Source organism: Enhydra lutris, unplaced genomic scaffold, assembly GCF_002288905.1.
Source record: "Enhydra lutris kenyoni isolate GAN:26980312 unplaced genomic scaffold, ASM228890v2 scaffoldscaffold66, whole genome shotgun sequence".
NCBI classification, from domain to species: domain Eukaryota; kingdom Metazoa; phylum Chordata; class Mammalia; order Carnivora; family Mustelidae; genus Enhydra; species Enhydra lutris.
This window is the reverse complement of record NW_019154150.1, coordinates 3472669-3496621: the sequence shown is the minus strand read 5'-3', so window position 1 is coordinate 3496621 and position 23953 is coordinate 3472669. Positions and strand designations below refer to the sequence as shown.

The following is a 23953-nucleotide window of genomic DNA, read 5'->3' as shown; positions in this document are numbered from 1 at the left end:
GAACCCACCTTAATATTTCCTGCAGTGGTGGCTTGGTGGTTGCATAGTCTTTTAAGCCTTGCCAGTCTTGGAAACTCTTTATCTCTCCATCCATTTTGAATGTCAGTCTTGCTGGATAAAGTATTCTTGGCTGCATGTTCTTCTCATTTAGTGCCCTGAATATATCTTGCCAGCCCTTTCTGGCTTGCCAGGTCTCTGTGGACAGGTCTGACATTATTCTGATGGGATTTCCTCTGTAAGTAAGGAGCCTCTTTGTCCTAGCAGCTTTCAAGAGATTATATCTACAATTATGATTCCTCAATTTGACTATCAGGTGCCTTGATGATTTTCTGGAATCTATAATCTTAGGTGGATCAAACCAACTCCACACATAAGAAGGGAAATATTCAAGATTGGAGCTGAGATCAATGAGGTAGAAACCAGAGATGCAGTAGAACGTATCAATGAAACTAGAAGCTGGTTTTTTGAAAGAATCAGTAAGATCAATAAACCATTGGCCACACTAATCCAAAAGAAAAGAGAGAAAGCCCAAATTCATAAAATTATGAATGAAAAGGGAGAGATCACAACTAACACCAAGGAAGTAGAAACAATCATCAGAAGTTATTATCAACAGTTATATGCCAATAAGCTAAGCAACCTAGATGAAATGGATGCATTCCTAGAAAACTATAAACTCCCAAAATTGAACCAGGAAGAAATTGACAACCTGAATAGACCAATATCTAGTAACAAGATTGAAGCAGTGATCAAAAACCTCCCAAAAAACAAGAGCCCAGGACCTGATGGATTCCCTGGGGAATTCTACCAAACTTTCAAAGAAGAAATAACACCTATTCTCCTGAAGCTGTTTCAAAAAATTGAAGCAGAAGGAAAATTTCCAGACTCTTTCTATGAAGCCAGCATTACCTTGATCCCCAAACCAGGCAAAGACCCTACCAAAAAGGAGAATTTCAGACCAATATCACTGATGAATATGGATGCTAAGATTCTCAACAAGATCCTAGCAAACAGGATCCAACAGCACATTAAAAAGATTATCCACCATGATCAGGTGGGATTCATTCCTAGGCTACAAGGATGGTTCAACATTCGCAAATCAATCAATGTGATAGAACAAATTAATAAGAGAAGAGAGAAGAACCACATGGTCCTCTCAATTGATGCAGAAAAAGCATTTGACAAAATCCAGCATCCGTTCCTGATTAAAACGCTTCAAAGTGTAGGGATAGAGGGAACATTCCTGAACTTCATAAAATCTATCTATGAAAGACCCACAGCAAATATCATCCTCAATGGGAAAAAGCTTGCAGCCTTCCCGCTGAGATCAGGAACATGACAAGGATGCCCACTCTCACCACTCTTGTTCAACATAGTATTAGAAGTCCTAGCAACAGCAATCAGACAACAAAGAGAAATAAAAGGTATCCAAATTGGCAAGGAAGAAGTCAAACTCTCTCTCTTTGCAGATGACATGATTCTTTATATGGAAAACCCAAAAGACTCCAACCCCAAACAACTAGAACTCATACAACAATTCAGCAACGTGGCAGGATACAAAGTCAATGTACAGAAATCAGTGGCTTTCTTATACACTAACAATGAAAATACAGAAAGGGAAATTAGAGAATTGATTCCATTTACTATAGCACCAAGAACCATAAGATACCTGGGAATAAACCTAACCAAAGAGGTAAAGGATTTGTACTCAAGGAACACAGAACACTCATGAAAGAAATTGAAGAAGACACAAAAAGATGGAAGACCATTCCATGCTCTTGGATCAGAAGAATAAACATTGTTAAGATGGCTATACTGCCTAGAGCAATCTATACTTTTAATGCCATTCCAATCAAAATTCCACCGATATTTTTCAAAAAGCTGGAGCAAATAATCCAAAAATTTGTATGGAATCAGAAGAGACCCCGAATCGCTAAGGAAATATTGAAAAACAAAAATAGAACTGGGGCATCACGTTACCTGATTTCAAGCTTTACTCCAAAGCTGTGATCACCAAGACAGCATGGTACTGGCATAAAAACAGACACACAGACCAGTGGAACAGAGTAGAGAGCCCAGATATGGACCCTCAACTCTATGGTCATATAATCTTCGACAAAACAGGAAAAAATATACAGTGGAAAAAAGACAGTCTCTTCAATAAATGGTGCTGGGAAAACTGGACAGCTATATGTAGAAGAATGAAACTCGACCATTCTCTTACACCGTACACAAAGATAAACTCGAAATGGTTAAAAGACCTCAACGTGAGACAGGAATCCATCAGAATCCTAGAGGAGAACATAGGCAGTAACCTCTTCGATATCAGCCACAGCAACTTCTTTCAAAATATGTCTCCAAAGGCAAAGGAAACAAAAGCGAAAATGAACTTTTGGGACTTTATCAAAATCAAAACCTTCTGCACAGCAAAGGAAACAGTCAACAAAACAAAGACGCAACCCACAGAATGGGAGAAGATATTTGCAAATGACAGTACAGACAAAGGTTGATATCCAAGATCTATAAAGAACTCCTCAAACTCAACACACACAAAACAGACAATCATATCAAAAAATGGGCAGAAGATATGAACAGACACTTCTCCAATGAAGACATACAAATGGCTATCAGACACATGAAAAAATGTTCATCATCACTAGCCATCAGGGAGATTCAAATTAAGACCACATTGAGATACCACCTTACACCACTTAGAACGGCCAAAATTAGCAAGACAGGAAACAACATGTGTTGGAGGGGATGTGCAGAAAGGGGAACCCTCTTACACTGTTGGTGGGAATGCAAGTTGGTGCAGCCACTTTGAAAACAGTGCGGAGATTCCTTAAGAAATGAAAAATAGAGCTTCCCTATGACCCTGCCATTGCACTACTGGGTATTTACCCCAAAGATACAGATGGAATGAAAAGAAGGGCCATCTGTACCCCAATGTTTATAGCAGCAATGGCCACGGTCGCCAAACTGTGGAAAGAACCAAGATGCCCTTCAACGGACGAATGGATAAGGAAGATGTGGTCCATATACACTATGGGGTATTATGCCTCCATCAGAAAGGATGAATACCCAACTTTTGTAGCAACATGGACAGGACTGGAAGACATTATGCTGAGTGAAATAAGTCAAGCAGAGAAAGTCTATTATCATATGGTTTCACTTATTTGTGGAGCATAACAAAAAGCATGGAGGACAAGGGGTGTTAGAGAGGAGGAGTTGAGGGAAATTGGAAGGGGAGGTGAACCATGAGAGACTATGGACTCTGAAAAACAATCTGAGGGTTTTGAAGGGTGGGAGGTTGGGGGAACCAGGTGATGGGTATTGGAGAGGGCATGGATTGCATGGAGCACTGGGTGTGGTGCAAAAACAATGAATACTGTTACGCTGAAAATAAATTAAAAGAATTTTTTAAAAAGGTAGAAGAAAAAACCACCTTTTAAAAAATGATTTTATTTATCTGAGAGAGAGAGAGAGAATGAGCAGGGGGAAGGACAGAGGGCGAAGCAGACTCCCCACTGAACTGGGAGCCCAATGTAGCAGTTGATCCAAGGACCCTGAGATCATGACTAGCTGAAGGCAGCTGCCTAACCGACTGAGCCACAAGTCCCCAGAATATCAAAACACCTTGATCACGCTTGTCAGTTAGGAAATTCCAAGGGTTTTAGGAGCTCTGGGAATGAAAACCATGTGTCTATATATTTGGAATGAATACAGAGAAATAGGAATGAAGACCAAATATCTATATATACTTTTTATTATAAACCAGAATATCGCAGAGTGAAAGGAAACTTCTCTGTCCGGGATTTCTGTGCTGGTTAATTTTACGGATCAACTTCAGTGGGCCATTTTAAATTGTTTCTGAATATGTCCCTGTGGGTGATTCCAGACAGGATTAGCATTTAAGTGGATGGCTCTTATCCAGGTAGGTGGACATCAGCAATCTCTTGAAGTCTCAATCTGTTGAGGTCTGAACAGAACAAAAGGCAGAGGAAGAGGAATTTCCTGTTCCATACCTCACTGAGCTGGGATACCTCATTTCATCTCCTGGTCTTGGACAGGGGTTTACACCACACCTTCCCTGGTTCACAGGCATTCAGACTTGAACTGAATTACCCCTCTGGCCTTCCCAGGTATCTAGTTTATGATTCCACAGGACTGCCATGATATATATAGCAACGATATCTATCTATATGGAGACATCTATAGATATCTATATTATATATGTACATATGTACAGCTACATCTCCTCTTGGTTCGGTTTATCTAGAGAACAATAATACACAGAGATCTGAATACCCCCCAGAGACCATGCAGGTGACACACAGTGCAAAGGATCTCAAGCCCAAGAAGGAGCAACACTTGGCCTTACCATTGGAGGGCATTAAGGACTGGTAGGGACTGTGGCAAAGTGGAAAAAACATGCGTAGCCCCAAGGAGCTTCCAGCTGATTGCTAATGCAGAGGTGGTAAGGGCACAATGTCGCCCGATCCCTTGACTTCTTTAAGTACACTGAAAATCTCGACATTTAAGTGAAATCTTCCAACTTGTAAAAGTTGGTGACAAGGGGAGCCTGGATGGCTCAGTGGGTTAAAGCCTCTGCCTTCAGCTCAGGTCATGATCCCAGGGTCCTGTGATCGAGCCCCACATCAGGCTATCTGCTCAGTGGGGAGCCTGCTTCCTCCTCTCTCTCTCTCTCTGCCTGCCTCTCCACCTACTTGTGATCTCTCTCTCTCTGCCAAATAAATAAATAAAATCTTTTTTTAAAAAAAGTTGGTGACAAAGTCAAACATTTTAATTTTTTAAATATTTTATTTATTTGAGAAATAGGGATAGTGAGAGAGGGCACAAGTAGGGGCAGGGGGAGGGAGAAGCAGACTCCCTGCCAAGCAGGGTACCTGACACGGGGCTCAATCCCAGGACCCTGGGATCACGACCCAAGCTGAAGGCTGATGCCCAGCCAAATGAGCCACCCAGGCGCCCCTAAAGTCAAACTTATTTTTTATTAAGATATAATGTATTATTTGCCCCAGGGGTACAGGTCTGTGAATCATCAGGCTTACACATTTCACAGCACTCACCATAGCACATACCCTCCCCAATGTCCATAACCCCACCACCCTCTCCCAACCCCCCTCTCCCCAGCAACCCTCAGTTTGTTTTGTGATTAAGTCTTATGGTTTGCCTCCCTCCTGATCCCATTTTCTTTCATTTTTTTCCTCCCTACCCCCCACAACCCCTCACCCTGCCTCTCAAATTCTTCATATCATAGAGATCATATGATAATTGTCTTTCTCTGATTGACTTTTTCACTCAGCATAATATACTCTATTTCATCCACGTCGTTGCAAATGGCAAGATTTCATTTCCCTTGATGGCTGCATAGTATTCCATTATATATGACACTTCTTCTTTACCAATTCATCTGTTGTTGGACATCTATCCTTTCCATAGTTTGGATATTGTGGACATTGCTGCTATAAACGTTCGGGTGCACGTGCCCCTCTGGATCTAAAGTTTGTATTTTTAGAGTAAATACCTAGTAGTGTGATTGCTGGTTCGTAGGGTAGCTCTATGTTCAACTTTTTGAGGAACTTCCATATTGTTCTTCAGAGTGGCTGCACCAGCTCACAGTCCCATCAACAGTGTAGGAGGGTTCCCCTTTCTCCTCTTCCTCGCCAGCATCTGTCGTTTCCTGACTTAATTTTAGCCATTCTGACTGATGTGAGGTGGTATCTCACTGTGGTTTTTTGATTTGTATTTCCCTGATGCCGAGTGATGTGGAGCACTTTTTCATGTGTCTGTTGGCCATCTGGATGTCTTCTTTGCAGAAATGTCTGTTCATGTCTTCTGCCCATTTCTTGATCGGAATATTTGTTCTTTGGGTGTTGAGTTTGATAAGTTCTTTATAAATTTTGGACACTAGCCCTTTATCTGATATGTCACTTGCGAATATCTTCTCCCTTTCTGTCAGTTGTCTTTTGGTTTTGTTGACTGTTTCCTTTGTTGTGCAAAAAATTTTGATCTTGATGAAGTCCCAATAGTTCATTTTTGCCCTTGCTTCCCTTGCCTTTGGTGATGTTTCTAGGAAGAAGTTGCCACGATTGAGGTCAAAGAGGTTGCTGCCTGTGTTCTTCTCAAGGATTTTGATGGATTCCGTTCTCACATTGAGGTCCTTCATCCATTTTGAGTCTATTTCTGTGTGTGGTATAAGTAAATGGTCCAGTGTCATTCCTTTTCATGTGGCTGTCCAATTTTTTTCAACATCATTTGTTGAAGAGACTGTCTTTTTTCCATTGGAATTCTTTCCTACTTCATCGAAAATTAGTTGACCATAGAGTTGAGGGTCTATATCTGGGATCTATGTGTCTGTTTTTGTGCTAGTACCATACCGTCTTGATGATTACAGCTTTATAATAGAGCTTGAAGTCCAGAATTGTGATGCCACCAACTTTGGTTAACTTTTTCAACATTCCTCTGGCTATTCAGGGTCTTCTCTGGTTCCATGTAAGTTTTAGGATTATTTGTTCCATTTCTTTGAAAAAAGTTGATGGTATTTTGATAGGGATTGGGTTAAATGTGTAGATTCCTTTAGATAGCATAGACATTTTCACAATATTTGTTCTTCCAGTCCATGAACATGGAACACTTTTCCATTTCTTTGTGTCTTCCTCAATTTCTTTTAAGAGTACTTTTTAGTTTTCTGAATACAGACTCTTGCCTCTTTGGTTAGGTTTATTCCTCGGTATCTCGTGATTTTGGGTGCACTTGTAAATGGGATTGACTCCTTAATTTCTATTTCTTTTGTCTTGCTGTTGGTGTATAGAAATGCAACTGATTTCTGTGCATTGATTTTATATCCTGACACTTTACTGAATTCCTGTATGAGTTCTAGCAGTTTTAGAGTGCGTCTTTTGGGTTTTCCACATAAAGTATCATATCATCTGCAAAGAGTGAGAGTTTGACTTCTTCTTTGCTGATTTGGATGCCTTTAATTTATTTTTGTTGTCTGATTGCTGAGGCTAGGACTTCTAGTATTATGTTGAATAGCAGTGGTGATAGTGGACATCCCTGCCATGTCCCTGACCTTAGGGGAAAAGCCCTCAGTTTTTCCCATAGAGAATGATATTCACTGTGGGTTTTTCATAGATGGCTTTGATGATATTGAGGAATGTGCCCACTATCCCTACACTTGGAAGAATTTTGATCAAGAAAGGATGCTGTACTTTGTCAAATGCTTTTTCAGAATCTATTGAGAGTATCATATGGTTCTTTTCCTTTCTTTTATTAATGTTTTGTATCACATTGATTTGCAGATGTTAAACCAACCTTATAGCCCAGGAATAAATCCCACTTGGTTGTGATGAATAATCCTTTTAATGTACTGTTGGATCCTATTGCTAGTATTTTGGTGAGAATTTTTGCATCTGTGTGCATTGAGGATATTGGTCTGTAATTCTCCTTTTTGATGGGGTCTTTGGTTTTGGGATCGAGGTAATGCTGGATTCATAAAATGAATTTGGAAGTTTTCCTTCTATTTCTATTTTTTGGAACAGTTTCAGGAGAATAGGTATGAATTCTTCTTTGGTTCCCCTGGGAAGACATCTGGCCCTGGGCTTTTGTCTGTTGGGAGATATATGATGACTTCTTCAATCTCCTTACTGGTTATGGGTCTTTTCAGGTTTTCTATTTCTTCCTGGTTCAGTTTTGGTTGTTTATATGTCTCTAGGAATGCATCCATTTCTTCCAGATTGTCAAATTTGCTGGCGTATAGTTGCCCATAATATGTTCTTATAATTGTTTGTATTTCTTTGGTGTTGGTTGTGATCTCTCCTCTTTCCTTCATGATTTTATTTATTTGGGTCCTTTCTCTTTTCTTTTTGATAAGTCTGGCCAGGGGTTTGTCAATCTTATTAATTCTTTCAAAGAACCAGCTCCTAGTTTCGTTGATTTGTCCTACCGTTCTTTTGGTTTCTATTTCATTGATTTCTGCTCTGATCTTTATGATTTCTCTTCTGCTGGGCTTAGGCTGTCTTTGATGTTCTTTCTTCACCTCCTTTAGGTGTAGGGTTAGGTTGTGTAGTTGAGACCTTTCCTGTTTCTTGAGAAAGGCTTGTATGGCTATATATTTTCCTCTCAGGACTGCCTTTGCTGTGTCCCAAAGATTTTGAACAGTTGTGTTTTCATTTTCATTTGTTTCCATGAATTTTTTCAATTCTTCTTTAATTTCCTGGTTGACCCATTCATTCTTTAGTAGGATGCTCTTTAACCTCCATGTATTTGAGTTCTAGCTTCAGACCATTGTGGTCTGAAAATATGCAGGGAAGGGTCCCAATATTTTGGTACCAGTTGAGACCTGATTTGTGACCCAGGATGGGATCTATTCTGGAGAAAGTTCCATGTGCACTAGAGAAGAATGTGTATTCTGTTGCTTTGGGTTGGAATTTCTGAATATATCTGTGACGTCCATCTGGTCCAGTGTGTCATTTAAGGCCTTTATTTTCTTGTTGGTCTTGTGCTTGGATGATCTGTCCATTTCAGTGAGGAGGGTGTTAAAGTGTCCTACTATTATTGTATTATTGTCGATGTGTTTCCTTGATTTTGTTATTAATTGGTTTATATAGTTGGCCACTCCTATGTTAGGGACATAGATATTTAAAATTGTTAGATCTTGTTGGACAGACCCTTTGAATATGATACAGTGTCCTTCCTCATCTTTTATTACAGTCTTTGTCTTAAAATCTAATTTATCTGATACAAGGATTGCCACGCCAGCTTTCTTTTGATGTCCATTAGCATGGAAAATTGTTTTCCACCCCCTCACCTTAAATCCAGGGATGTCTTTGGGTCTAAAATGAGTTCCTTATAGACAGCATATGAATGGGTCTTATTTTTTTTTTAATCCATTCTGATACCTTATGTCTTTTGATTGGGGCATTTAGCCCATTTACATTCAGGGTAGCTATTGAAAGATATGAAATTAGTGCCATTGTATTGCCTGTAAGGTGACTGTTACTATATATTGTCTCTGTTCCTTTCTGGTCTACTACTTTTAGGCTCTCTCTTTGCTTAGAGGACCCCTTTCAATATTTCCTGTAGGGCAGGTTTGGTGTTTGCAAATTCTTTCAGTTTTTGTTTGTCCTGGAAGCTTTTTTTTTTTTAATTTTCTTTATTTATTTGACAGACAGAGATCACAAGTAGGCAGAGAGGCAGGCAGAGATAGAGGAGGAAGCAGGCTCTCCACTGAGCAGAGAGCCCGATGCGGGGCTCGATCCCAGGACCCTGGGATCATGACCTGAGCCGAAGGCAGAGGCTCAACCCACTGAGCCACCCAGGTGCCCCATGTCCTGGAAGCTTTTTATCTCAACTTCTATTTTCAATAATTATCTAGCTGGATATATTATTGTTGGCTGCATATTTTTCTCATTTAGTGCTCTGAATGTATCATACCAGTCCTTTCTGGCCTGCCAGGTCTCCTTGGATAGGTCTGCTGCCAATCTGTCTACCATTGTATGTTATAGACCACTTGTCCTGAGCTGCTTTCAGGATTTTCTCTTTGTCACTAAGACTTGTAAGTTTTACTACTAGGTGACAGGGTGTGGACCTATTTTTATTGATTTTAAGGGTTCTCTGTGCCTCCTGGATTTTGATGCTTGTTCCCTTTGCCATATTAGGGAAAGTCATTCTGCTCCATCCACTCCATGGAGGCTGAGCTCCCCAAGTGAGCCCCATGCGGGCCCCACTCTGGATGTTTGGTGTCCCTTCTCCCTGGTGGCAGCAGACATAGGCTGACACACTATGGCCCAGGGAAGTAGCCTGCTTATTGGCATGGCTGGAGTGGAGCCAAGAGAGGGTCCAAGGCCCTTGTACATGGTTAGCTGCCCCCTGAGCCATGGCCTGAGGCTGGCCATTGAGCCCTGCCTCCCTGCTCTTAAAGGAAGGTGCTGAATGGGAAAAGGACAGTCCTGGTCTTAACACTGGACATACCCTCTTTGTTTCTCTGAAGGAAGAGGGAATATTCACACAGATAAAAGGCACCAGAGTGCTTTCCTTGGAGACTTGTGGACAGACCATGGGAGGTTTTAGAACTGAGCTTGTGGCATACAGCAGAAGCCCAACTGGGACGGCTTTAACAGGTGAGGATGGTAGAGGCTGGAGTGGGACCAGCAGGGCTAGCACAGCAGCTTCACACACTGCCAGGAGCCCGGGCACCACTGTCTTTCCATGAGCATCCTCTACGTGCTTCTGCAGTCATTGTGGTCACAGCAGGGTTGCTATGCTTCTGGGCATCACACCTGAGGTTCTGGCAGGGGGAGGGGGCAAGGGCCAAAAGCAATCCAGCCTCGCCTGTCCACTGTTATTAAAGAAGCAACAGCTTTCCCAGAAGTCCTACTTCCACCTTGTCTCATGGCCAGAACTCGGCCAATGGTCACTCCTAAGAATAAAGCAGTCCTGAAATCAACTATGGGGTGATGTATATACTACAGCCCAGACAAAACCGGGGCTTCACAAGTAAGGGAAAAGGAGGAAATGGCCACTAGGGAGGAGACAAACAGCTAGTGTTTAAAGACACAGAGCCCAGCTAGACAGGCCTCCCCTTTGCAGGTGTAGAGGGGGAGGGGTGTCAGGTTCCCCCAGTGGCTTTCTAAATTCTCTGTGTAAGGTGGGTCATTTGTCAATGAGCTCCAGCGACTGATCTAAGGCGAGGCAATAATGAGAAGGAGGTGTACAGTCAAAGGTGCTCTGCTTTGCACGGTGAGGTCATGGGGGCTTCTCCTGGCCTGAACAGCCGGCAAGTGTGGTGGGGCCACCTCAGCCTGACTCCCTGCATGGCCCTGCATGTCTACAGGGAAGGGAGCAGGGCCCAACATCAGTATGTGGGGTGAGAAGGATGGAAGAAGAGGGGCAGGAAATTCAAACCTTCATTTGGCTCCTTTTGATAACCTGGGTGAGAATAAAGCAGAACCACGGTCACCCCTTGACTGAGATGCAGGTGTTACACTCTGTTATACAGCTTAGAAAACTGAGGTTCAGAGAGGCCAAGGTCCCCAAGGTTCTAGCAGGCAGGCAGGGTTAGGAGAAAGCTAAGCACTGCCAGGTCCCCACATCTACCTATTAATTTAGGATAATTTTTTATTTTATAAAAGAAACACACTCATACGTTGGGATTCCAGAAGGCAAGTTTTGGCCTCTATAATCCTTCTCCAGTAAATAAACAAAATTAAACAGATCAAAGTTTTATCAGAGTCTTGGCATTTCATTTCTAAAACCTAATTAATTACAAAGGAAAGGGGAAGTGTTGTCCCATCACTGTGTTGCACACCTGCAACTACTACTGAAACATTGTGCATCAACTATATTTCAATTTTAAACAAAGGAAAGGGGATGTCTCATTGATTGCTAAGGACAGGGAAGCAGTCCGCCAGTTCCCCTGCCCCCTCAACCCCATCTCCCAGGTTTGGTCCCACAGCAGGGTGAGGCCATGGTCTGCCCTGGATTAGAGGGAGGAGCTAGAAGTCCCCTCCCCAAAGGGGCTTGTTCTGAAGAAGGCAAAGGGTTTGGTTTGGGTCCCCCAGTGTGACCCAAATAAGACAATGTCCTCACTGCCATCAGAGGGTAGTGCTGTCTTTGGGGGTTTTTCTCCCCACTCTCTCCCAACCACCCATCCCACTGCTACTTTATTTCCTCCTCCTACCTTGGTATCAGCTCAAGGAGCTAGGTGGTCACATGGGGAAAGCCACTCACACCCAAATCCTGCAGCACCCCAGAGGACAGGGGCAGTAGGCAACCAGGAGTTGAGGCACTAGGCAGAAGGGAGCCCTAAAAGTAGGGGAATCCTTAAAAAGGGGGGGGTGCTTTCTTCAAAAGGAAGGCCTGGAAAAGCATGGCCACATAACCCCCTTTGTCTGGACGCTTTGAATCTGAGCCTGGGCTATGTATGGGTCCAGCCGCTGTAGGGATCAGAGATCTGGGGTGGGGGAGGTGCAGGAATACAGCCTCAGGCCCAGCAGCGCTCCTGCAGGACACCTGATTGCAAAAAAGGGTTCTGGAGTGGACCTCCCTCTAAAGGGACTGGGCTGCATTTTCTTTTTCTTTTTTTTTAAGATTTTATTCATTTATTTGACAGAGAGAGGGAGAGAGATCACAAGCAGGCAGAGAGGCAGGCAGAGAGAGAGGGGGAAGCAGGCTCCCCACTGAGAGCCCAATGTGGGGGGTGGGGGGCTTGATCCCAGGACCCTGGGATCATGACCTGAGCCAAAGACAGAGGCTTAACCCACTGAGCCACCCAGGCGCCCCTGGGCTGCATTTTCTTGCACTCCATGCTGTGCCAGCAGTCGGGGGCTCCCCTCCTCTCTCATTTTTCTCACAAAATATCACTGTCCCTTTAGGGCAGGACCCTGTCTGCCCCCATCCCACCAGCCCATGGCCATTCTGCTCGTGACACCTTACATGGCTTCTTTCTTTCCTAATCCTTTATTGCCCTGTCTTCCTTCATGGACCCTCGAACCCAGCGCCTAACCATGTTCCTTTGGGCCCATGGCTGGAGGCACTGAGGGGTAAAAAGTATATCACAGACAGCTAGACAGGCCAGCAGATGGAAAGATATCTGGATGCGTGGATGGAAGGTGGACAGGAGGCATAATGACTGATAAAAACCTGGCCAAAGGAAACCCTGGCCCCTTGGTAGCAGGAGAGGCAGGGGTTTTGAAGGGACTTGGTTGATACCCAGTATTTGTGGCATGCACAGCCCCCAAAAGTTCCTGGAGTCTACTCTATGGCGAGCTAGAGGATTGAGCTCTGGACCAGACTTTCACGCCCTCCCAGGGTTCCCAGAGGTCAGGGGCAAACACTCCCATCTCTTCTGGCCTGAGCTGGCTCATTTGTAAATGGTGGATGGTCCCATGCCACGCCCTCCAGGGAGTCGTGAGGTCAAGTGAGGGTTTGTGTGGGAAACTGCTAACCCGGGAGACAAAGGTGTGCAGTGACAGGTGTGTTGTGGCTGTGGGGGTGGGGACAGGAATCAAGGGGGCAAGGGAAGCAAGGCCGGCTCTCAGGCCCCCTCATGGCCACAGGGCCTGCTGCAGCACGCACTCGTCTGCCACCTCATGGGGGAGCGTCACCACCAAGCCCTTGTTGTCCTGCATCGTCTGGCAGATGATCTCGTAGGCCTTCTGGTTCCCAGACCAACAGCGCCGAGCCACCTGCGGTGGGGGATGGGGGGAAGAGGGTAGCCATTGGTGCCAACACCAGCTTCCCAACAGGGCCTTCTGGACACCCCGCAGCTGGGCTGCAAATCCCCGCCCTCGTCCCCTTCAGGGTCCCTCTGTGCTGTGCGTGGGGCCAGCAGTCTTGGACGTCTACCCCATTCCCACCTCTAGCTCAGAACCCCCTCTCTCTTGGCTGAACTATGAATTTAGCCCCCTCCCTGATCTGAAACTGCCAACCTTCTACCCAGCCTAACCCATGTCCAAGTATCCAGGAACCATCCTCCCTAAGGGAATCCACATCCATCCCAGTTCTGCCCCAGAATCTTTCTCCAGTCTGTTTCCTTCTCTCTACCTCAGGCCTTAGGGCTTCCCCGCCCTCCCTGCTGCCATGCTTGCCGCCCCTCATCCTTCCCCTCACAGCTTTGTGGCCCTCACCACCCCCTCTACTGGTTAGCGCCCCTCCAGAGGCCCCTCCATCCCCACTCTCATGCTACCCCCTCACCTGACTCCAGCTGCCTGGGTCCTGCCTGGGGCACACTGAACCCCTCCCCATCCCCCGCATACCTGCCCCCAAATACCCTCCCCATGACTGCCTGGCCGCCTTGTGCTCACCACCTCTTCTCTTGGCCTGTGATGTGGTCATGGGGAGGGAGGACGCCCCCCTCCCAGCCCCAGCAGGGCCACACGGGCACGTGCACAGCCAGAGAGGTCAGAGGTCAGAGTGAGCAGAGCAGTGAGAGAGGCTCGGCCTGACAGAACTGTCCCCAGAGAAGGCCCGGGAAAGGACTGGATGTGACTTACTCCATTGGAGACATCCCAGCTGAGCATCATCCTGGCCTTCTGCTCAGCCTCCTGGGTCCCGTCCAGCACGAGGCCAAACCCTCCATTGATCACCTCACCCCTGTAAGAGGCAAAGAGGTTCCCAGGCCACTCTCCAGGCCTGCCCTTGCCTGGAGTGGACGGAAGCACACACACATTTGGGGAACCCTTTGGAAGCCTTGGCTCACAGAGGCAGGGTGGCTGCTGCAGCCTGGAGCCTGTGTCCTCTCCCTGGCCTCAGGGAAACAGGAATCACTGGGCTGCACATTCCCCACCTGCACCTCCAGTCTTTACTCCGTGCACCCCACACCCACCCTCAGGACCCTCAACCATGTTACCTCCCCACATGACCTCCTTCTCTGAGGTTCTGAGAGCATTCCATATCCCATGCTTCCCTGGGGGGCTCTTGGGCTGCTCAATTCAACGGTCATTCTACCTGATTTTTCTTTATGCTCTTCCTTTCCTTTGCCTCCTCTTTCAGCTTGCTTTAGGTGCATTTTGGGGTCCTGATAACTTGATCTGAAGACCAAGTTCCTTTATTTTCTATATCTCTTATTTTCTAACGACCAGATTTCTCTGGGCTCTGGACTCCCTCCCCTCGCAGACGTGATACGGTCATGTGTTCACTCATCTCTGCAGTAGGTGTCGTGGGGATCTTAATGAAGCATGTCAGTGCAGTCTGACTTTCCTCATGTGTGCCATCGACTGTGGGCATCCTCTCCTTCCTGGCACCCCTGGATCTCTATCCTCACCCTTAGCATCATGAACAAGGCCTGGCTGCCCTTCCTGCTGATAGCATCACTATACCCCTCCCACCCCCTTCCATTACAAACACAGGAAATGCCCCACCTCTTGTCAGCACCTGCCAAGGCCTTACTGCCCAACACAAACCCCTGGGAACACAGCATCTGGCCTTTCAGTCCCTGCTCCCAGAGAATCTGCTCTTCCTCCTTCCTGCACCCAAAAGAGGCACCTAGCTTCTCTAGTCTCAGATCCTTCAGGCCTTACCTGCTTCTCTGCCCCATTTGGGCTCTACTGACAATTTCAGCCAGTTCCCACCAAGAAGGTGAGGAGCCCTCTGCCGCAGGAGCCAGCTGTGCTCCCCACTCCCGACGTGAGAGTCAAGTACCTCTGTGAACAGGCGGCGGCCCCTGCGCTGCCCTCAGCCCATGTCCCAGAGTTGGGTGGCCCTGTGCCTGCCCCCAGGGTCCCATCACATCTCCCACCAGCCTCCAGGTGGATTCAAGGTCACCATCAGTCATCACCTATCAGGGACTGATGCTGGGTGACACGAGGGAAAGCAGATGCCAGCCAGTGCTGCCGAACAAGGACTTCAGTGTGTCCTTCGACCAGAGAGGGATTTTTGGAGATGAGAACTTCATTTTCTGTTTTGGGAGCCTGTAGCCCAGACTGCTAGAGAGCAAAGCTGCTCAGCTCCATGCTACCTCAGCAAACCTTGCCCACACATCACGCACACTGAGCCCGGGAAGATGGGACCATAAAGGCAGCACCACCATCGCAGAGCACGGGGGGCTGCTTATAGATGGAACTGGGACAACTAACTGTCCCATTGAGAAAAACAGAAGTAGAGCCCCATGTCACACAAATAAAAACTGGTGCCAGGTGTACTAAAGAAGGAAAAATTCAAAATTAGATAGTAAGTAAAGAAAGTTTAGGAGCATGCATTTTCTTAACTTGAGAAGGAGGAGGAATGTCTTTTAAAGCAATGTTTAAAAAACGAAGGGCCCTTGGGGTGCCTGGGTGGCTTGTCAGTTAAGCACCAGACTCTTAGTACCGGCTCAGGTGATGGTCTTGGGGTTGTGAGACCCTGTATCATCCACGCTGATCGGGGAGTCTGCTTGGGATTCCGGAATTCTCTCTTTTCCTTTTCCCTCTCCCATCCGCTCTGTCCCTTTCCCCTCTCCCCGCTAACACGCATGCTTTCTCTTTCTCTCTCTCTCTAAAATAAATAAAATCTTTTAAAAAAAAATGAAGAGCCAGAATAAGAAGTCACTAGATAAAGATAAAACTCCCTTTAAAGAGAGGCTTACATGGGTGAGCCTTCTGGAAAGCCTGGCTGTGGGGGACGTGGTTAGCTCACAGCCTCCAGCAGTAACTCCTTAGGGTCTTTCTCAGGGCAGAGACAGAGCACTAATATGGCGAGGGCCTGCCCATTTCTACCCTAAGTGGGTCCTTCGATGGCCTTCTTGGGCCCAGAATCTGCCCCCCACCACCGCTAGGCGGCAAGGCTGGTGGGTGTGCGTGGAGACTGAGGGCACCCTCGCTCCTGCTCCCCACTTCCTTTCTCAGGTGGTCTTCCCAGTAAGCCTTTTACACACTCTACCTCCACCTCAGCTTCTGCCTCCCGGAAAACCCAACCAGCACAGACACTATAGATGATGTTCAAACACAAGGGACGTGCACCCAAGACCAGCATCCTATGTCTAAAATAGAACAAGAACAGCCAGTCCATAAGAAAAATCGCACAACCCAAAACAAAAACTGGAAGCAAGCAAGTCAAATCAAAACAAGGATTTGTCACTCCTTGCCCACCAGTCTGGCAAATCCCACGCGGTAACACCCAGGGTGCTGAGGTTACGCAAACTGGAACTTTTACACCTGGTAAGGTTAAGGTTTATGGGAGGCATGCCACTCCCTGGCCTTGCTCTAGTCCCCTTACAGGTAGCTCACGGGGTAAGGTTAGCACGTGCATTCGGGCCAGGCCTCCTGCAAACGGAGCTCATTTTGAAACCCGGGCAAAGTTATTTCTCCACCTAGGTAGCAGCTATTTCTTACAGGGGACTGTTGTGGTGATCAGGCGAGCTAGCATGTCAGTCTAGAAGGCCTTGTACCTGTTGCATACGATACTATGAGAGTTAGCCATTTACTATTTAATCTTCACCACCAGCTTATAAAGCCATTGCTATTACTAGGAGCATTTTGTCAATGAGAAATGAAGTTCAACAAGCTTAACACGTGCAGAAAAGTCAACTTCAGAATCCATGCTGTCAATTGTGCCACGAAACTCTACATCGAAGAGACCCCGCTGCCCTGGGGGTGGAGGCCAAGGAGATTTATGTACATGGAGGGCGAGAACGTTGCAAGTCCTCAGACCGATCCTCAGGCCAGCAGAAGCCACATCACCTGGGATCCAGATGCACAACTGCTTTATAGGCTGGCAGCGACGATTAGTGACTGGCTGGTGGCCACCACCTCCCTATAAGGACAGGAGACGACACCTGTGTTTACCCAGCAGACCAACCAGGCTAAAACCAGAGACCGACTGCTGACCCTTCCTGCTCTGCAGCCCATGGTCCAAAGGTCCCTGTTCACACACTGGGCTGTGGGCACCCTCTTGAAACACCAGCAGACAGCAAGGACCACTGGACAGACAGCATGAGCACAGACTCCAAGCAAGCAACCAGAAAGAGGGGCTCCACGGAGGCAGAGAAAGAGGAAGATGACACATAGCTGAGGCGAACTGTCCTGGAAACAGAAGCGCTCCAAAACAGGAAAACAGCAGATGATACAAAAACTGAAAGCAGGGGCGCCTGAGTGGCTCTGATGGTGGAGCGGCTGCCTTCGGCTCAGGCCATGATCTCAGGGTCCTGGGATCCAGCCCCAAGTTGGGTTCCCTGCTCAGCAGGGAGCCTGCCTCTCCCTCTCCCGCTGCCCCTCCCCCCTGTCCCAGCTTGCTCTCCCTCTCTCTCTGCCAAATAAATAAATACTGAAAGCATATTAAAAAATAGCAGAAAAAGCTTGTAACTCAGAAATGGATTTGTGTAGGACAAAGAAAAAAAATTAGCTGACGAGGGGAAAGTGATTTCCTCCCGGAACAGGAATGGTTGAGGTGCAGATTTTTTCTCCTGCTGATTTTGCAGTAAGCCTTGCAGGAGCATCTGACGGATTAGGTTATGTGGGTGTGTGCAGTCCTGTCTGCAGAGCCTAGGGGCAGCCAAAGGGTGGGAGCAACTTGGGAATCAGCAGGGAGTATTCCTTCTCTTGGGAACTCCCCATGCTGGGGCTCCTGCCCCGAAGCCCTCATGTCGGGATGCTTTCTTGGGCCAGCTTTGCTCTGATCCCTCTTGCTCCCGTGGCTCAGCTGGCAACGACAGGTGGATCCTGGGAGATGACCGATCTAGATTCGAATCCTGGCTCCACTGCCAGCCAGCTCTGTGGCCTTGGACATGTTACTCAACCTTATTCTCGTCACCTCCAGCACCAATTCAGCATCTAGTGACAAAACACCAGGTACCCCTCCACTAGGCACTCTCTGTCCTGGTTTTCTCCAGCCTGGGTATCGGAAAGAACTCACGCGCCCGTCACATTTTCCATTAATTAGAGCCGCCTGACTGGGCTACGGCTCGGAATTCCGGCCTTGAAGCCAGCGCAGGGGAATGCTCTGGGAAGCTCAGTGCCGAGGGACTTGGCTGCGGAGGGCAAGGCCACGCTCCTCTGGCCAGAACAGGCTCAGAGGTCTGCTCAGAGCCGGGCGGCCAGGGAGCGGCCTTCCTCTCTGAAGCCGCAGCGCCCCCTGCTGGCCCAGAGAGCCAGGAGTCCAGCTTGGCGCCAGGGCCCAGACTTGCTGGCTTCCCAGGCTGGGAAGAGGGGACAGCTGGGACAGCTGGAGGTCACTAAGTTTCCTCAACTGTAAAATGCATTTTCTTCTACGATAAGGTGAGAGAGTATATTCAAAGAGTTTAGCAAATGCTTGCCACACCATCCTTGTACAATAAATATTAGTTATTCATTATTCTTTGTGGATGTGATATTGTGATTTATAATGAGTTATATATTTGGTCTTCATCCCATTTCTAGCACAGAGCTCCTAAAACTTGGACTTTTGTAAGCATTGAGAGTGGTTAAAGTCTCTTTTGTTATGTGAATGAGGTGACTTTTGGATTGCATTTAAAGAATGGGGGGGGGGGTTGCTAGTTTCCAGCAGAACCAACCATATCATTACAGGATTGGAACTTTCAGTCCCACGCCCCAGACTTCCAGTGAAAGGAGAGGGGCTGGAGGTTGAATCTGGGGTCAATGATTTAGTCAATCATGCCTAAATAATGAAGCCTCCATTAATACCTAAAAGGATAAGTTTGGAGAGGTCCTAGATTGGGGAACCAGAGCACTCCCACGTGCCACAGTGCTAGGCCCCAAACTCTGCAAGGACAGAAGCTCCTTTGTTCTGGGAACTCTCCCTCTGTATCTCTTCAGCTGGCTATTCACTTGTACCCACTGATATTCTCCGTAATAAACTGGTAATCTAGTGAATATACCGGTTTCCTGAGTTCTATGAGCTGCTCAAGCACATTAATGGGACCCAGGGAGGCTACTGTGGGAACCTCTGATTTGCAGCATACCGGTCAGATGCACAGGTGACAACCCAGACTTGTGATCGGCATCTGGGGTGGTGGCATCCTTGTGGGACTGAGCCCTGACCCTGTGGGATCTGGTACTGTCTCTGAGCAGTGTCAGAATTGAGTCGAATGGTGGACACCCATTTGGGCGTCAAAGAATTGCCTGGTGGTGTGGGAAAACCCCACATGTTAGAACTAGGAGTGCAGAATAACAGCACACCTCTTTATGATGGAATTGCCACTGTCAGCTGGAATAAGACCCACCTGCGAACCCCAATTTCCTCATGACACAGACTGGAAACAGGCCTGGCCGGGCAGAGCTGTGAGCCAGGGACCCAGGAGCCCAGAATCCAGGTCTCCCGCCTCCCAGCCCAGCTGCCCAGGACACACATCAGTGAAGAAGGCCTGGGCTAGGACAGCACTGAGAATTCCTGAGAAAACATCTGGGAAAGTAAAGGGAAAATGGACAGGATAAGGGTAGGGACGGTTCTTACAGACTTTGTGTCCAATGTGACAGGTAAGACCCTGAAAAGTAGAGTGGCTCGGCCATGTCCTGTGATTTCCAGCTCACTTGAGGAACACATCACAGTAAAGGCCTTAGCAGAGGGAGCTCAGGGGAGGCAGGGCCCAGGACCCTCGAGGGAACTCCTGAGACCTCGATACCAGCCCACACCCACAGCACCCAGTTCTCCAAAAACCTTACCAGCCGACACCCCCGCCATTGTGAAGAGCGACCCAGGTGGCACCGCGAAAGGCATCTCCCACGAAGTTCTGCACAGCCATGTCTGCAGAAACAGAGCCACGCCCCATTATTCCCTGAATGCCAAGGGCTAGAGGCCAGGCCAGGCTCTGACCCGGGAGACAATGGGCTGAGTGGGGCCTGAAGGACAGACTCTAGAAATACCCACAATGTATGTTTGCAGAGCCACACAAAGCTGGAGTACTGACAAGTGCCCAAGTACCCACTGTTAGCCTGTACAGTTACGCCCTCCAGCGCTGAAGGCCAGATAAAGTGCTCCAGAAGCAGAAAGAACAAAAGAATTAAAGGGATGGTGGTACTGATTTTAGCCCATAGATGCAGAGAGCCAAGAGAGTCACTCCCACCCTTAAAACGAAATAAAAACAACAAAAAATAAGTGACTACAAATTAGTGATTGTCCTTGACCCCATCAGAGAACTGAGGTCCCAGGGTAACCAACTCATTACAATCTGGGGAGAGAGAGGCCCTTGCACAGAGAATCTGGTTACCTTACACGTGTGTCTAACAAATTGCTAAAGGACAAGCATGAGCTTGCCTGAAATCTTGAGGCCTCTGGGACACAGATATAAGAAGGTGTGCGTGTCCTAGCAGGCTCTTCTTCCCAAAACCCAGCTGGGTATTCCCAGAGAAGATCAGGGAGAATCCTAAGAACAGTCTCCTCCCTATACTGGGTTGTGAAATGCAAGAAGCACAGCCCTAAAACCTGATAAAGGTCGGGAAACATCGTCCTCTAGGACCTCCTTAGATGTCCCGGCCCAGCTCACCAGATCTGATTTCAGACTTCCAGCCTTCAGAACTGTGAGAGAACACATCTGTGTTGTTTTAAGCCATTAAATTTGTGGTACCTTGTTACAGTGGCCGCAGGTATGAATATAAACTATATTAATATCAGAGAATTTCAGAGCAAGGAATATTGTTCGGGACAAAGAGAAACATGACACAATAATAAAGATGTCAGTTCTCCAAGAAGACATCAGACACTGAAACGAGTGTGCACCTAACAGCATAGGTTTAAAATACTTGGAGCAAAGATGCTGAAGACCCTAAAGGAGAAACAGACAAATCCGCAAACACTGGTGGAGACTTCACCACTCTCTCTCTGTGTATTTTACAGAATAATTAGGCAGAAAATCAATAAGGATACAGATGACCAGAAGAGCATTATCAACCAACCGGACCTAACTGACATCTGCAGGATCCACCAAATAACACAGAACATATATTCTTCTCAAGTGCACCAGGATAGACCATCTTCTGGCCACCAAACAACCCTTAACAATTTTAAAAGAACAGAACAAATATAAAGTAAGTCCTCAGACCATAATGGAATTAAACCTGAAGTCGGTAACAAAGGTATCTGAAAAATCTCCTAAAACTTGGAAATTTAAAAAGGTACTTCTAGGGGCGCCTGGGTGGCTCAGTGGGTTGGGCTGCTGCCTTCGGCTCGGGTCGTGATCTCGGGGTCCTGGGATCGAGTCCCGCTTCGGGCTCTCTGCTCAGCAGGGAGCCTGCTTTCCCTTCCTCTCTCTCTGCCTGCCTTTCTGCCTGCTTGTGATCTCTCTCTGTCAAATAAATAAATAACATCTTTGGAAAAAAAAAAAAAAAAAGGTACTTCTAGTTGTGCCAGGATGGCTCAGTCAGTGAAGCTTCCTCCTTTTGATTTCAGCTCAGGTCATGATCTCAGGGTCATGAGATTGAGCCCTGTTTCGAGCTCCGCACTGAACATGGAGCCTGCTAAAGATTCTCTCTCTCTCTCTCTCTCTCTCTCTGTGTGTGTGTGTGTGTGTGTGTCCTTTTCCCCCTGTACTCACACACTCTCTTTCTTAAAAAAAAAATTTAATTAATTACAAAGATACTTCAAGTAACCAATGGATACAAGAGAAAGTCTTACGGGAAATTAACAAATATCTTGAACTGAATGAAAATGAAAATTTATAGAAATTGGCAGGATGCAGCTAAAGCAGTGTTTAAAAGAAATTAGAGCATTAAATACCTCTATTAGGAAAAAAAAATGTTTCAATTTAGTAACCTCAGCTTCTGCCTTATGAAGCCAGAGGAAGAAGAGCAAGTCGAACTCAAAGCCAGTAGAAGGAAGGACATACTAAAGATTAGAGCAGAAATCAATTAATTTGGAAGCAAAAAACAATAGAAAAAAAATGAACGAAACCAGAAGCTTCTTTTTGGGGGGAAGATCAACAAATTTGATAAATTTCCAGCCAGACTGATCAAGAAGAAAGAAAAAATACACAAATGACCAATATCAAGAATGACAAAGGAGACATGACAACTGACCCCACAGACATTAGACAGATAAATATAGGAATACAACTCTATACCTATAAATTTGATAACTTACATGAAATATATCAACTCCTTAAAAAAAGTGATGCAGATGGGGTTCCTGAGTGTGTACCTCCTTTCCTTGAGATCCCATCCGTAATGGAAGGAACCCCCAAGTACTGGGAATGAACAAGCTATGCCAGGACTAGAACCCACCAGCCTCTGTGGTGATTATAACTGTAGTAGGTTTAGAAGCAGAAACAGTAACATCAGGTGCAGCAGATAACCTCATTGAACGCCAGCTGCAGGACATCAACCTAAAGCTGCACACGTATTAATTCATCTCATTCTTCACAACAAACCTCTGAAGTAGGTACTATAGTTATTTCCATCTTACACATAAGGAAATTGAGGTTCGGAGACTAGAAGTGTCTTGCTGAGGACCACCTAGCAAGTGACAGGGTCAGGAACACACCTGAGTCTACAGCATCCAACTGTCCCATTTTGCCTGACACAAGCCCAGTTTAAAACCAGAAATCCCAGATCCCAAAAACCCCTGTGTGCTAGGCTGGTCACCCTATGCCAAGTCTCTCAGACGCCAGAACCTTTTTTGCATCATTATGACTGATTGAAATGAATCAATTGATTTTTAAACAAAATCAAATCCAACATAAAAACAATTAAAAAAATATTTTTGTCTTTCTCACCTGCACAGAAGGCAGAGCCATCGTAAATGTTGGAGGTCTCCCTAAAGGGGCTGTCCGTGCCACTCACATCATGATGGTCTCGGCTCAGGACCACCGGCGCCTGCAGCAGGGAAGGAAATGAGATGTAGGCAGACAGTGTCTACCATAGCTGCCTGGCACACACCAGAAGCCCTCCAGATTGCTCCCCCAGGAAATATACCTTCCTCAACAAGAGGAAGCATAGATTTTTCTGATGGCTTCCTGTAGCTACCAACAGATTCATTCCACAGATTGGGTGCTTTCTATACGTGCAGGCCACCCACGTGTTATGTCCGTGTTGGCTCACTGGGTAGTCTCAACCACTCTAACCAGATAGGTATGCCTGTTACCATGCCTGTTTTATAGTCAGGAAAACTGAGGCCCAGTGAGGAAAAGAAACTTGCCCAATGACATAGAGCTGGTGAGTGGACAGGTTGGGATTTAAATCCATACACAATATACTAGAATCTGGGCTTTCCCCTGAGTCTGCGCTCTAAGGAAAGGGGCAGACAGATAGCCCAGGCGTGCCGAGTGGATGCTTCCTTTCTGGGGCTTGGTTTTCTGGACAAGGAAATCACCAAGATCCTTTCTGTGCTGCCGTTCTCTGTGAGGACAGAGATTTTTCACATGGTGAAAACACAGGGGGTTTAATTTTTCAAGTGCATGTGTTGGCAATTCTTCCTGTTCCCGAAAGATCTCAGTCTGCTTGGGAGTCTGTGATGTGCTGCCAGGAGGTGGGCAGCTCTGCACCCCAATGACAGAATACAGTGCAGCCCTGATGGTTGAGTGGGGCCA

At 46.5% G+C, this 23953-nt stretch overlaps 1 protein-coding gene across 1 annotated transcript in view; it reads right to left on the bottom strand.

The window, feature by feature from the left end:
- Positions 1-13018: 13018 nt before the first annotated feature.
- LOC111159115 (urocanate hydratase 1) overlaps positions 13019-23953 on the bottom strand; it is a 40054-nt gene continuing 29119 nt past the window's right edge. The window contains 4 exon segments of the mRNA XM_022521523.1: positions 13019-13211; positions 14019-14118; positions 20097-20178; positions 23141-23240. Coding sequence (XP_022377231.1) covers positions 13071-13211; positions 14019-14118; positions 20097-20178; positions 23141-23240 — 423 coding nt within the window. The 3' untranslated portion in view covers positions 13019-13070.